This window comes from Nycticebus coucang, chromosome 10 (assembly GCF_027406575.1).
Source record: "Nycticebus coucang isolate mNycCou1 chromosome 10, mNycCou1.pri, whole genome shotgun sequence".
Taxonomy (NCBI): domain Eukaryota; kingdom Metazoa; phylum Chordata; class Mammalia; order Primates; family Lorisidae; genus Nycticebus; species Nycticebus coucang.
The window spans coordinates 78,600,486-78,616,289 of NC_069789.1; the positions used below are offsets into that span (position 1 = coordinate 78,600,486).

Consider the following 15,804-nt stretch of genomic DNA (forward strand, 5'->3'; position numbering starts at 1 on the left):
CTCTGAGTTAAGAATTATTGGTTCCAGGGTGGTGCCTGTGGCTCAGTGGGTGGGGGTTCGTACCCGGCCCTGGCCAAACTGCAACAAAAAAATAGCTGGGCATTGTGACAGGTGCCTGTAGTCCCAGCTACTCGGGAGGCTGAGGCAAGAGAATCACCTAAGCCCAGGAGTTGGAGATTGCTGTGAGCTGTGACGCTACAGCACTCTACTGAGGGTGATAAAGTGAGACTGTCTCAAAAAAAAAAAAAAAAAAAAGAATTATTGGTTCCAGCTGGGCATGGTAGTTCATGCTTGTAACCTCAGGACTCTGGAAAGCTGAGGCAGGTGAATTGTTTGAGATCAGTAATTCGAGACCAGACAGCAAGAGCAAGACCCCATTTCTACCAAGAATGGAAAGACCAGCCAGGCATCACGGTGGGGACCCATAGTCCCAGCTTCTTGGGAGGCTGAGACAGGAAGATCACTTGAGCCCAAAAGTTTGAGGTTTCTGTGAGCTACCATGGCACCATGGCACTACCAAGGTCTCACTTTACTCAAGGTGACACAGTCCTCCCCACCCACCAAAAAAGGAATTATTGGTTCTATTTTTGGCATTAAAATAGAACATTTAATCATCTCTCAAATTTTTTCTTTTCCCATATTTCTCAATTTTTGTTAATTCATTGTTTAAGCTAAATTTCTATGCATTTTCCTAAATTTCTCTTTTCCTCTCATCCTCTATGTCCAGTCCATCTACAAGGATTATAAACTACAAAATCTACAAAACTTATCCTGAGATTATCTACTTCTCATCATCTCCACCTCAATTAACTCTAGTCCCAGGACAACTCTACTTGCCTCGGCTACAAGCAGAATTTTTTAAATGTTTTCCTTCTTTCCTTTTTTGCAGTTTTTTTTTTTTTTTTTGGCTGGGGCTCAGTAGAGCCCTACTCCTTTGAGCCACAGGTGCCGCCATCCTTATTTTCTTATTTGCACCCCTTTTCCTACCCAGTAGCTAGCAATCTCTCTCTCTTTTTTTTTTTTTGAGACAGAGTTTCATTATGTCCCCCTTGGTAGAGTGCTGTGACATCATAGCTCACAGCAACCTCAAACTCTTGGGCTTAAGCAATTCTCTTGCCTCAGCCTCCCAAGTAGCTGGAACTACAGGTGCCCACCGCAACACCCAGCTATTTTTTTGTTGTAGTTGTCATTGTTGTTTAGCAGGTGGGGGCTGGGTTCGAACCTGCCAGCCCTGGTGTATGTGGCCAGCATCCTAACCACTGCACTACTTATAAAAATGTAAATTACATATTACTACCTTCCCTAAAAGCATCCAAGGCTTCCTTTTGTTATTTCACTATAAATCATTCTACTTAGAAAAACATCCAACTCATTGCCTTAGTCTACAAGCCCTATTTAATTTGGCCCTGATCGGGCGGTGCCTGTGGCTCAAGGAGTAGGGCGCCGGTCCCATATGCCGGAGGTGGTGGGTTCAAACCCAGCCCCGGCCAAAAAAACCAAAAAAAAAAAAAAAATTTGTCCCTGATCACTACCAGTCCAATCTTCTATCCTACAATTTTTCACCTGCCCATGCATTCTAGCTACACTGGCTTTCTTTCATTTCTATGAGCACAGTAATCCTTTCCCTGTCTCTCAATATCTGGACTAGCAACTCCCTCCTCCTTTAGGTCTCACCTTAAATGTCACTTCCCGGAAGGACATATGTCACTGTAAATGTCAATTCCCAAGAAGGGCCTTCTTGGACTGTGTGACTTGTCCCCTCTTCTCCATTCTCTGTTCTGTCTGAGAAGGATTTGCATTCACTTATTGTACATTGTACAATTGCCATCTAATATTTTCTTTGTCTGTTTTTTGTTTATCTCCCCTTAGTTGAATGAAAACAGCACCCCACACAGCCAGCGTTCAAGTAACACTTATTTAATGGCAAATCTTTGTCTCAACTTTGGTAGCTTATGTAAGCTCACCATAGTTTTCTAATACTGCTTTAGTAACTCTGTCCATTCCACATTCTCTGAGACTGATAGCCTTGGTTCACTCACCAAAAGGACCAGTACAGAAGAGGAGAGTTTCATCCCACCCCCACCCCCACCCAACTCTTGGTAGGCACCAGGTCAAGATGTGGATTTACCTCTATAGTTTGGAATCATCAGGTAAGGGGAAAAGGTGAGGCGAGATCCTATTGAAATAAAACTTGTCATTTCTCACAATTTTAAGAAAGAGAGAAAAATTCTTACAAGCAAACATTTTTGAAGTTGAAGCTGTTAGAGAAAGTGGAAGGGGACAAAAAATGTTGGTGAGAAAAAAAAATTGTTGGCGAGATGGGAAAACTAAGTCAGAAAGAGGCAAGAGAGAAAGAACCCACAGGGAGCTCTAAGGTTTCCTGGTTCTGGGTTGGTACTGCCTCTTGCCTTTTAAATACATTACAAGGAAGACAAAGTGATGGAGTGAAGCGGCGTGGGGACCAGAGAAAGAGTCGGATGGGGCACCAGGGCGAGAGCCGCTAACGAGGCTGGAAGGAAAAGAGAGGGGCCGAGGAGACAGGCCAGGACAGCAGTACAAAAGCAGCCTCGGGTCTTGCCGGCGCTGCAAGCGTTAAGGGGAGGCGGGGAGTGACGCGATTTGCGTCTGGAGCGGCTCCTCCGAGTCCACAGCATCCACCGCCGGAGCCTCGCCTTCCTTTCTCCCTCTGCAGACATATCGAGACACAAAAAGAGAGGCGACCCCTAGCCCGGCGCGAGGGAGCCACCGGCAGCATGACCGAGACCACCAAGACCCACGTTATCCTGCTGGCCTGCGGCAGCTTCAATCCCATCACCAAAGGGCACATTCAGATGTTTGGTGAGTCCCCCCGCCCACCTCCGAGGCAGCTTCCGCTCCTCTCCGGTCCCGGCACCTGCGTTTCCCCGCGACGGACCGGGAAGGTGTGCGCCCCTCCGGAGGGGAGCTGCGGCTGATCCCGCCGGCCGCAGGTCGGCCTTTCCGTCCCCACTCGGGGAGGCCACGCAGGCTGCGTTTTCCAGGCGTCACTTGCTCCGGCCAGACCCGGCTCTTAGGGGCGGCCGGGGGTGGGGGATGGAAGGGGGCTGGAGGTGAGCGTCGTTTGGGGGTGAATGGGGGTTCGAGGTTCGAGTACTGGAGTGTGGCGGTGAGGTGGCTCGTTCGGCTACTTGGCGGTGAGGATCGGGCTGGGGCAGAGGTTGGGGCGCGGAGAGGGGAGGAGGGGGTTGGTGATAACGTGCTATTTGTTTGGCATGGGTTGAAAGCTCGAACGAAGGAGGTAAATGATGTGTATGCCTCCGAGGCGCACACTGGCACACAACACACCAGTGACAGGGTCTGAGGCTTCAAGGAGATTGATTCAGGGTTTTGCTGATGGTTCGGGGAGGCCCAGGGGCGAGTGTCTGGGGACTGTGGACCGCGTATTGCCTGCGCGAGCTGGATACTGAGTGAATGGGGACGGGGCCCCTGGACTGCCTAGGCTTGAGTGTTGGGACTGGCTGCCCAGGAAGGGGAGGGACCCGGGCAGCTGCAGCGCGAGGCCCTTCTTAAACCGGTGCTGATGGATGGGGCCCAAGTTGGCTGAGGCTCTGCCCAGGGCGGCGATGGCACCCGGAAGGCTTGCGGCGTGCGTGTGGGTGTATGCGTGTGTGTGAGTGAGTGTATGTGTGAGTATGTGCGTGTGTGCGTGTTTGGGGGGAGGGGAGCGCATCGTCGAGCGTTTGTTTCTTCGAAGCTTTGGGGCGTGGAGCGAGAGGGAGGAAGCAGGGGCCCATGGCTGCGGTTTTCGGGTCCAGCAGGGGAGGGGCAGGAGAAAGGTGATTGACCGATGCCTGTTGGAGATTTCACGCCACGGGTGGGGAGACCACGCAGTTCGTAGCTGACCGGTTGGACCAAAAGGCGCAGGGGCGTGCGCGTTTAGACCCTGAGAGAGGGACCTGGAGGTCCCTTTAGAAGCAGGGATCCAGGAGAAGTTAGAACTTCGGGGTGCTTTTTCCTGGGACCGAGGCAAACAAGGCGTAGGGGAGAGCGAGTGGGTTGGAGATGGGTGAGAGTCCCTAACGTGACCGGGTTGCAAGGCGCTCTCCAGAGGCGGCGGTGCTGAAACGCAGGAGGAGCAGGAGCTGGCTGCGGACACCGGGTTCACCCGAGCCCGGGGACTGCGTGAGGTCTCCTAGAGCCGTTTAAAGAAAGCCACAGCATACCAGTAAGGGCCAGGAGAGGTAGCCTAGGCTAAAAATATTATCTTGAAACCGAAAGGGGGAGATGAACTGGAACCTTCTTTCAAAAAAACCTCATGAAAAGAATATAAAATTACTTTTAGCAGAGGACAAATCAGGAGGCAGCTTTACATGATCGAAGGAGGGAAACGGAGGGATAGCTATCCCTTCCCCGCCATTCCTTCAACTTTTAAAAGTGTTTTATTAGAAACTATTGCCAATTTGCCTATTAAATACAGACTTCTGTTCAAGCCTCAGGACACAGGAGAACATCCCGTCAAGTCTACAAGAATATCAGTGCCTTACGAACACTTTGCTTTCACTTTCTTTTGATTCTGGTATCTTCACCCCTTCTTGGCCATATTTTCTCTAGCCATTTAACGTGGAAGTACTTCGTTCCTCTCTCTTGGCCAGGCAGGGATAGGCCTGGACCTCCTGGGCTCTAGGAATCTTTATTGACCCAGCAGGTACTCCTCCTTTCTTCCCAGAGCTAGGGATGTAGTCCTATTCCCACTTGCTTTAGATTAGAAGAGGGGCAGATCTGGATTGAAAACCAAAGATTCTGGCTTACAGCCTAAGATACTTTGGTAACAATGATGATAAAGGCTTTTGTGAAGTGAGTACTGACTTGCCAATTCTCCATGAGCGCTAAGGATAGAACCAGTGGAAGTAGGTGGGGATTTCAGAAAAAGGATTAGAAGTGGAACAGGGGAACGGAGACTTTGGACAGTAATGATTATTTACTTGGTATTAGAACTGAGGACTAAGGGAGAATATCCATCAACAAAGCCCTTTGCGTGTCCAGTTGTTGAGTATCATCCACAGGACAACAGGGAAAAAGGATGTGATGGTGTGCTCACTATGGCTGAGGAGCTTCTCACCTAACCAGGGATTCAGCACATAAACATGTGAAGATGGAGAAAGACTGAGAACACAAAATACATGTTAAACTATTTCTTTGTAGAATCTCTTATTGCACTTGTGATAAATCTGGGAGCTTTTTTTTTTTTTTAATTTTATTTATTTATTTTGTGTGTGTGTGTGTGTGTGTGTGGTTTTTGGCCGGGGCTGGGTTTGAACCCGCCACCTCTGGCATATGGGACCAGTGCCCTTCCCCTTTGAGCCACAGGCGCCTCCCAAATCTGGGAGCTTATAATACATTTTGTAATTTAGTTTTGTAGAGCAGTTTCTGGTTAACAAAACTTTTTCATATCTCACTTATTCCTATAAACAACCTTATAAGGAAAATGTGATTATTTCCATTTTGCAAATGGGAAATTGACAAAGGCTAGGTGCCTTTCTTATGAACCCACAAGGAGAGGGAGTGGCAGAGTTGAGACAACCTCGCATACCTGATTCCTCTTGCAGAGGCCTTTCTCCTGCAGCAAGGGTGGAAGCAGTCTAATCTTCTGACTGCATAATTCCAATTCCACAAACACTCGCAGGGGTCCTCGAACTTTGGCCCACAGGCCACATGAGGTGGTGTGATTGTATTTATTCCCATTTTGTTTTTTATTTCAAAATAAGATATGTGCAGTGTGCATAGGAATTTGTTGATAGTTTTTTTTTTTAAACTATAGTCCGGCCCTCCAACTGTCTGAAGGACAGTGAAATGGCCCCCTGTTTAAAAAGTTTGAGGACCTCTGCCGGGGATTGCTTCCAAACACACACCAACAGATTGGGATTAAATTGGCCATCAAGTAAATGAGATTCCTAAATATGCATTTCCTTAACATCTTTTTTCCATTTCTAGAGAAACCAGTTATCCATGAACTATTTCCTCTTGGTAAATGGCTTTTAAAACTTTCTCCCCAACAACACAGAAATAATTATACTATTAAATTATCAAATTTCCTTTAAGGTGCCTTAAGTTTATAATAAAAGTAAAAAAATAGACACAAACAGGATTTGAAATTAAACACCTTTAATAGCGTTTCCATATTTTGAAATCTAATTGCTTACCAAAGGAAAAGAAAAACTTTTTTTTTGCAAACAGAGAAGTGGCATTGGGAACTAAAGACTTGCTCTTTATCTTTCAAAAGTAGCATTTGTACAATTCTAAATACTTGTAAAAATTTTTTAGAATGAGATTTTTTTCTCTGAAAGAGTTGATATTATTACTCCTACATTTGACTAGAGACAGAAAAATAGTATTTGTGATAGAGACTGCTGACACTGGTATACTCAACTTTAACTAAAATATTTTCAGGAACGAATAAAAGTTTGTGGCAAAGGAAACCTATAAACTAATGATGTCCTATTTTTATGGGTCCACTTAAGAAGAAAGTGTGAAACTGGAAGTTGTTTTTAGTATAACTTCCTTTGCATTTCTATTGCTATATTTGTTAAGAAATCCACCACTAGGAAGCCAGAAAAATAAGCTGAAATAGAAAAGTAAGAAAGGACCAATAGAGTAGTTTGACCACAAAAAATTAGAGGAAATTGAGGTATTTCATCCCAGTAGAAATATATCCTGTTTTTGATGGTTGCAAAATAACTGAATTTTTCAGTTTTTCAAAGCAAAAATATTTTTGCTTTGAACAAAGTGGATCTTTTCTGTTCCTTTTAAGGGATAGTAAAGAGAGCTCTCTACTTGTTGTGGAATTAGAAATGCAGCTTCTATTGCTATAGCTAGAAACCATAAGAAAAATGAATTTGAGTTGCTACTAAGATATAGAGAACTACCAGAAATCAAAAAAGTGTTTAATGTGCTTGAAATGGTTCTATAAAAAGGTCATGGCTGGGCGCAGTAGCTCACGCCTGTAATCCTACCACTCTGGAAAGCTGAGGCAGGTAAAATGCTTGAGCTCAAGAGTTTGAGACCAGCCTGAGCAAGAGCTAGACCCTATCTCTACTAAAAGAAAAAACTAGCCAGACATTGTGGCGGGTGCCTGTGGTCCCAGCTACTCTGAAGCTGAGGCAAGAGGATCTCTTGAGCCCAAGAGTTTGAGGTTGCTGTGAGCTATGATGACACCACAACACTCTACACAGAGCTACACAGTGACACTCTGTCTCAAATAAATAAGTAAATAAATAAATAAAAATATAAAATAAAAAAAGCCATAAATACTGTGTGGTACTTTATATAGATACTTTCATACCATTATCTTATTTGATCTTACCCTATCCAAGGTAAACTAGATAAATATTATCTTTCCCTGTTTATAAATTACAAAGCAAAGATATGGGTTTAAGTCACTGGGTCAAGGTCATAAGAAAAAGAATCAGTATAGAACCGGTTTATGGATATCTAGACTCTCATTCATAAGGCTGCTTCTTTATTTCCTTGGAATTGCAATAGCACCTATGAAAGAAGGAGCATCTGAATTTAGCTGTCCACAAAGGCTAATGAGAACCTTACAATTTTTATTCTTTAGTCACACAGGCCACCAACAAAAATATTCAGCAAAGACATCTATTCCCAATATTATATACTCATAATGAGAAGAGGCTATTTCTTTTCCCAGTGCTTTTATATTTTCCATTTAACTGTGTCATCAGAATATTCCTTCCCAAACACCCCCAACTACCTCTTCTTTCTTTTCGTTTCTATTGCTTTTCAAAGGAACTCCTATTCATTCTTCAGATTTTACCTGTAACAGTACTTTCTCAGGGAACCTCCACTGACCTCTAAATTAAGTCTGGCTACCCTGACATTTACTCCCACATCAACTTACACTTTCCATGCTCTCAGGTGTCCTCGAACTTTTTAAACAGGGGGCCAATTCACTGTCCCTCAGACCGTTGGAGGGCCGGACTATAGTTTAAAAAAAAAACAACTATGAACAAATTCCTATGCACACTGCACATATCTTATTTTGAAGTAAAAAATCAAAATGGGAACAAATACAATCACACCGCCTCATGTGGCCCGTGGGCCGCAGTTTGAGGACTCCTGCTAGCTTTTATGCCGTATGTTTCGTGACTGTTTTCCATGATAGACCTCAAACTCATGAAAACCGAAGCAAGGCCTGGTGCCATAACTGATGTATTTCCTAGTACCTAGCATGAAGTATGCTGTCCATAATAATTGTTGATAAATTTTAAAAAATGAATGTACAGAATTTTGTTCCACACAGAGGAATCAGGCATATATAAGTGCCTGGGTGATGAGACAGAGTCATGGTATAGTAGAATAAACAAAAGTTCACAATGGCTCAAGGAGGGGTGGAGTAGGAGATAAGACTAGAGAGGTGGGTGGACATCTGATCAATTATGAAGGCTTGTAAGTCATCTTTAAAAAATTAGACTTTAATGTAATGACAATGAGAAGACATTGTGTTGGTTTTTAAGTAAAAGGGTAACATAGCCATACTTTAAAAATTATTTATTTATCCATTTATTTAGAGATGGTCTCATTCCGTCACCAGGCTAGAGTACATGCTGTGATCATAGCTCACTGCAACCTTGAATTCCTGAGCTGAGGTGATCCTTCTGCCTCAGCCTCCTGAGTAGCTGGTGCACCACCACACCCGGCTAATTTAATTTTTTCTTTCTTTTTTTTTTTTGGTAGAAACAAGTTCTTACTATGTAGCCCAGTCTGGTCTTGAACTTATGGCCTCAAGTGACCCTCCCATCTTGGCCTCACAAAAGTGCTGGAATTAGAGGGATGAGCCACAGTATCTGCCTTAAATTATGATTTAATTGCATTTTGTTTTTGTTTTATTTTGTTCTTTATGCAGTTTTTGGCCGGGGCTGGGTTTGAACCTGCCACCTTTGGCATATGGGGCTGGCACCCTACTCCTTTGAGCCACAGGCACCGCCCGATTTAATTGCATTTTGAACACTTACATTCTTGTGAAGGGCAAGAATGTGGTGACAGGCACATATTTCAGCAGTAGAATTCCAGCCAGAGAAGATAGTCACCTGGCCCAAGCTAGTGGTATTTTAAATGGAGAGTGAGTGTGTTTGTTTTCTTTTTAGTTTGTTTGTTTGCTTGTTCTGTTTTTGAGGCAGAGTCTTACTCAGTTGCCCTTGGTAGAGTGCAGTGAAGTCATAGCTCACAGCAACTGCAAACTCTTGGACTCAAGTGATCCTCTTGCCTCAGCCTCCCATGTAGCTGGAACTATAGGTGCCCACCACAACACCTGACTATTTTTAGAGATGGGCTCTCACTCTTGCTCAGGCTGATCTCAAATTCCTGAGTTCATTCAATTCACCTGCTCCCAGAGTGCTAAGATTACAAGCATGAGCCACTGTACCTCCCTGGCCTTGAAAGGGAGTGTATTTGAAGGTTATTTAGGAGATAAAAGATGATGATTTTGATGATCATCATCATCAGTTGATGATTTGATGAATGAGTGAAGCAGTTCAGGGAATTCATAGATTTCTGTCCAAGGTAGATGAGTAGAGAACACTAGAGGGGAAGCAAGTTTGGGGTTGGTGAGGAAAGATTTCATACTCTAAAATTCTGGAAATCTATGTTGCAACCAAGCACAGACGTAAAAGAAAGAAATACCTAAACTCAAAGTTTCTCTGTAGCCTGGGACATCTTGTAATAAAAGCTCCCAGTAGGCTGCAGTTGAATTATTCAAATTTCTTTATGCAACAAAGATGTTGAGATTCATTAACATCATGGAAATAAAAAGAAAAAGGGAAGATTCTCTGTTTGTTTGTTTGTTTTTAACTATCAGAAAGAATCAAGATCCTAAGTTTGACTCTTTTTTTTCCATGCAAAATTGGAGAGAGTTCACAGAGCCATTCCAAAACTTGTTCAGCACTATATTGATTACTGTAATATTACACTCAAGTAGCTGCTTGGGAATCCTACCTCACGCATTGATAAGTTGAAGGGCTGCTAATGGAAACTCATGGATCACTCATGGTGATTCCACTGGCAAGAACTGTGTCTACTGATGACACACGAATAATGGGTTGAAAAAGATAATTTAGACATTTTTGTTCCAACACACTTGATGTGCTTTCTTCTTCTGCATTGACTGACCGAGCCTCATGTGGATACAACCTAATTGCAAGGCAAGGCAAATCTGTCTAGAATTCATCCCAAACCAAGAAACACGATGTAATCAAAAAGAGGGTGGATGTTCTATGAGTTTCGCAATGAAGAAATACCCATTTCTGTTTCTCTTCTCTTTTTGTTTTACTTGATCTTATTCTGCTTATCAGAGCCCTTTTGCTTAGAACTATCAGAATTAAGACGATTCAAACTACTTAATTCTAACTATAATTCAAAATAGTTCAAATTATTGCTTAGTAGGAACACTTGAAATGTTATGAATCTCAGAGAAATATTTCTATACAAATTTCCAGTTTTAGATCCAGTCAAATGAACAGCCTCAAGCGTGGAGGCAAACTGAAAGCACAACCTGCCAACACTCAAGTCTGAACCTCCCTGGTGCAAAGAAACGTAGATGGAATATACCACTTAGTTAGTTAGTCTTCCATTAATGGGCAACAATTGTGCAAGTTGTCTATGCATAGCTGAAAAAGAGAATGAAAACTCAGTTTTGAAAGTGTTTCTTTGAAAAGATTCAAGTCTAAATTTTTCAATATCATTATTTTTTTTTTTTTTGTAGAGACAGAGTCTCACTGTACTGCCCTCGGGTAGAGTGCCATGGCGTCATACGGCTCACAGCAACCTCTAACTCTTGGGCTTACGCAATTCTTTTGCCTCAGCCTCCCAAGCAGCTGGGACTACAGGCGCCCGCCACAACACCCGGCTATTCAATATCATTATTGTCCTCTCAACCACTAATACAATTTCTGTACATGGTGGTTGCTTAATTACTATTTATTGATGCTGTGGATCATATTTTTCTAGTATAGTTCTTGTTCAGTCTTAGAGTTTTTAGATCATTGTGAATTGCTCAAAAAGGTCCTAACTATATAAAGAGATGCATTAAATGTTTTTTTCAATATCACTTTTTTAAAACAATACTCAACACACAACTTGGGTTAAGCAAAGGCATTTTAAACAAATTTTTAAGATGCGATGCTACATACTAAGACTTGGGATATAGGAATTCATTTTATAGACAATTAGACGAAGACTTGGGATGTGGAAATTCATTTTATAGAGAATTATATAACTTTATTTATGGGTATGTTCCATATTTCAATATATGTAAATGCAGCATCAGTTTGCAAGGAGGGAAGTTTTCCATCCCCAGAGATCTTCCAGTTATAAGCATTCAGTTGCATGGAAAGGATTTACTTTTTTTGGATATAGTTTGGCAGTCAGCCTCAGAAGTCTTTTAGCTTGAAAAGATGTTTGAATGGCTTACACGGTGTGACCAAGGCCACCCTCCTGACATTGGTTCCCTTCTCCTTTTATAGTTTGCAATATTTTCTTGATATATGGACTCTACAGCAAAGGCAAATCTTATAACCACCACCGGCACTGTCATCTTCTCATTCTCTTTCTAATAATGGAGCAACCTTATTTGAGCTTCTTTAAACCCTACTACCATTAAACTGTTTTCCATTATATTTAATGTATAATTCTCTTTAGTCTTAGACAAGTGAGCCAACCAGGAAAATTCTTATAATTCTGGGGAAAAGGGGTTAAGAAATTAAGGTAACAAGGGAACAAGACTCTGAAGCTGGGCGGCGCCTGTGGCTCAGTGAGTAGGGCGCCGGCCCCATATGCTGAGGGTGGCGGGTTCAAACCCAGCCCCGGCCAAACTGCAACAAAAAAATAGCCGGGCGTTGTGGTGGGCGCCTGTAGTCCCAGCTGCTCAGGAGGCTGAGGCAAGAGAATCGCGTGAACCCAAGAGTTAGAGGTTGCTGTGAGCCGTGTGACGCCACGGCACTCTACCCGAGGGTGGTACAGTGAGACTCTGTCTCTACAAAAAAATAAATAAATAAAAAAAAAAAAAGACTCTGAAGCTAACCCCTGGAAGGGATGGCAACTGAACAGCGTTCTTTTCCTACCATTTCTCCTACCTATTGCCTCCACGTGAGTAGCCATGCTGCAACATACTGACCTCATCAGATATTTACCAGACATTAGGCGGCTGAGTAAAACATAGCCCCTAGATAAGACTAAATGCCTACAGTTTTTCTCTTGTTTCAGTTGCTTAGGCTAAAAATCTTGGACTAATTCTTAATTATTCTCCCTTTTGCACACTCCAGCTATGTCATCAAATACTTTGGAATGTCTCTATCTTCAAAGTGTAACTGAGACCAATCATCTCTCCCCATCTACAACCCTAATACAAGCCTCTACTATCTTTCTTTTATTTTTATTCTTTTATTTTTTGAGACAAAGTCTCACTCTGTTGCCCATGCTATGGTGCTATGGCCTCAGCCTAGCTCACAGCAACCTCAAACTCTTGGGTTCAAGTGATCCTCCTGCCTCAGCCTCCTGAGTAACTGGGACTACAGGCACCATCACAATGCCTGGCTAATTTTCCTATTTTTATTAGAGATGGAGTCTAGCTCTTGTTCAGACTCTTCTTCAACTCCTGAGCTCAAAGGATCCTCCCCCTTTGGCTTCCCGGAATGCTAGGATTATAGGCTTAAGCCACTGACCTGGCATATTATTTTTTATTCGAATTATTGCAGTGGCCTCTTTCTAGTCCCCCTGCTTCTACCCTTGGCCTCAACACTCAATTGTTAACAAATAAACAGAGTGATCATTCCAAAATTTAAGCCAAATCTAAGTCAGATGATAATGCTGCTTTGCTTGGAATCCTCGAATGCTCCCCGTCTCACTCAGAGTTAAAGTCATCATAATGGCCTACAGACATCCATGGTCACCCCTCCATGGCACACCTCTTTCTACTTAATTCCTAGCCAACCCCGTTGACCTTCTTGCCTTAGAGTCTTTGTCCTGAATGTTCCTCCACCTAGAATGCCTTCCCCCATGTATCCCCAAGTCAAATTCACTCTCCTCCTTGAAGTTTTCACTCAGATATAACCTTTTCTTTTTTTTGTTTTTAGTTTTTTGGCCGGGGCTAGGTTTGAACCCGCCACCTCCGGCATATGGGACCTGCGCCCTACTCCTTGAGCTACAGGCGCCGCCCCAGATATAACCTTTTCATTGTCCACTTGGCAGGTCTCATTACTCTGGTCACACAATGTAAAATCCTACCTCACACACCCCCAGTCCCTCTTATCCTGTTCTCTTTATATCTTTTCCCCTTAGCTCAAGGCATGTTATTTATTATGTTTTTATTTAAAGTTTGTCTCCTTAGTTAGAATGTGAGCTCCTCAAGGATAGGGATCTTGGTTTTCTAGGCTCATTAACGTACCTCAGACTCCCAGGGCAGTACCTGGAACATAGTAAGTGCTCAGTAAATGTTTGCTGAATGAGTGAATGAATGAAATGGTAGGATTACCTACCATCCTTATGTTAAGTCTACAGTAGACTTTCAGGCAGGAAGGGTAGAGTCAGGAGGGTTTGATGGAGGTTGATTTATTTGACAAATGTTTACTGAGTTATGAATATTCATCCTGAGTTATTCAATATTCATAACTCAGTCACTGTGTTAGGCTTAAAGATATGAAAATTGATGGCATACCTTCCTATGTTTCAGGAAGACCCATTTTCTACATTATCTCTAGAGTAGAGAAACAAATTAAATTTAGCAAAGTTATGAAAGAGGTGAGAATGAGGTGAAGTGGGAACGAAGTGGGAACATGGAGGAAGAAGTTATCACTCCAGACATGGGTGGGAGGCCCATCAAGACAGGTATTGGTGAGAGTTTGAGCTTGAAAGTCAGAACTGCCCAGTGGATGAGACAGAGAATGGGTGGGCAGCAGGGTATGTGTGGAGGCCCCAACGGCATGGTACATTAAGTAATCTTCAGGGAGCTGGCTCTGTGGTCGGAGGGTAAGTGGGCATAGGAAGGCAGGAGTTGAGAAAGCCAGAAAACAGGTTGAGTGGCAGGTGCCAAGAGGTACAGACCTTACCCTGCACTTTTACTTGGCCTCAAAGGATGATAAGCAGAGGAGTACGCAGCTGATGCTGGGCTTGCACCTGAAATGTCAGTGTTCCCTCTCTTAACAGTTCATTAGGGATCAGCTACCATGCTTCTATCTAAACAATTTAAAGTTATTATTTCTGGCTAGGCGCAGTGGCTCATGCTTGTAATCCTAGCACTCTGAGAGGCTGAGGTGAGAGGATCCTTTGAGCTCAGAAATTCAAGACCAGCCTGAGCAAGAGTGAGACTCAGTCTCTACTAAAAACAGACTAATTAGCTGAGCTTTTGTGGCTGGTGCCTGTAGTTCTACCTACTTAGGTACTCAGGAGGCTCAGGCAGGAGAATACCTTGAGCCCAGGAGTTTGAGGTTGCTGTGAGCTAGGCTGGAGCCAAGGCACTCTACCCAGGGCAACAGAATAAGACTCTATGTCTAAAAAAAGAGAGAGAGAGAGCTATTATTTCTGCATTACTCTTTGAAATAAGGGAACTTTATTTTCTGTTTCTTTTCATGATTATATTTTATTTTTTTCTGAAATGGAACCATGATACAAGCCACATTTATTGATGGAATAAACCAGTGAAAAGTTATACTGCTGTACAACCCATCTAAGTAACAACAAACAAATCACTCCGCTGATGGGTTGTTCTTGTCTAGGTTCTAAATTTCTCTCTTATCATGCTTGAATGGGATGCCACCGTTTTTCAAGTATTCTCAGATTTGGTGAATTCAATTCACCCTAGTTTTATCTTCCATGATTTTGTGGAATTTTAATGCATGCGTGCTCTTTTTTCTACAGGCTTAATTGTCTGAAAAGTAAGTTCTGTGGAAACTTTCATGCTTATCTTTAGCTCTAATCCTGCAGGTCTTAAACCACTATATATTTATTTTTGCCATACAAGTCTGGTTTTCTATTACTTTAAAAATTATTTTTGGGGCCGCGCCTGTGGCTTAGCGAGTAGGGCGCCGGCCCCATATGCCGAGGGTGGCGGGTTCAAACCCAACCCCGGCCAAACTGCAACCAAAAAATAGCCGGGCGTTGTGACGGGCGCCTGTAGTCCCAGCTGCTCGGGAGGCTGAGGCAAGAGAATCGCGTAAGCCCAAGAGTTAAGAGGTTGCTGTGAGCGGTGTGACGCCACGGCATTCTACCCGAGGGCAGTACAGTGAGACTCTGTCTCTACAAAAAAAAAAAATTATTTTTATGTCATTTTAAGGATGCAACTAAAGTGACATTATAGTGAGGGGCTGGGTTTTCTGATACGTTATTCTTCAACAATTTTCTTTCTTTCTTTTTTTTGGTTGTAGTTGTCATCATTGTTGTTTGGGGGGCCCAGGCTGGATTTGAGCCTGCCAGAGCCGGTGTTTGTGGCTGGCCCCCTAGCCACTTGAGCTACAAATGCCAAGCCCCTTCAACAATTTTCCATCCCTTTGTCTGAGTACCTACAGAGAGGTGGCATATTCATTCCCTGGAGCACTGAGATTAAACTTTATCAGTGACTATTTGTATGTCTTTTGAAGTATTTACATGCTGATAAATATTTAGCAGTGTGTGGATTATCACAAGAACTACAAGATCTTTAAAATAAGGCAATTAAAAAAATTTAGAGGGCGGCGCCTGTGGCTCAGTCGGTAGGGTGCCGGCCCCATATACCAAGGGTGGCAGGTTCAAACCCGGCCCCCGCCAAACTGCAACCAAAAAAAA

The 15,804-nt window shown here is 43.2% G+C and overlaps 1 protein-coding gene across 1 annotated transcript in view; it reads left to right on the forward strand.

Moving 5' to 3' along the window:
• Positions 1-2,527: 2,527 nt before the first annotated feature.
• NMNAT2 (nicotinamide nucleotide adenylyltransferase 2) overlaps positions 2,528-15,804 on the forward strand; it is a 162,907-nt gene continuing 149,630 nt past the window's right edge. The window contains exon 1 of the mRNA XM_053605776.1: positions 2,528-2,838. Coding sequence (XP_053461751.1) covers positions 2,754-2,838 — 85 coding nt within the window. The 5' untranslated portion in view covers positions 2,528-2,753. The remainder of the gene's footprint in view (positions 2,839-15,804) is intronic.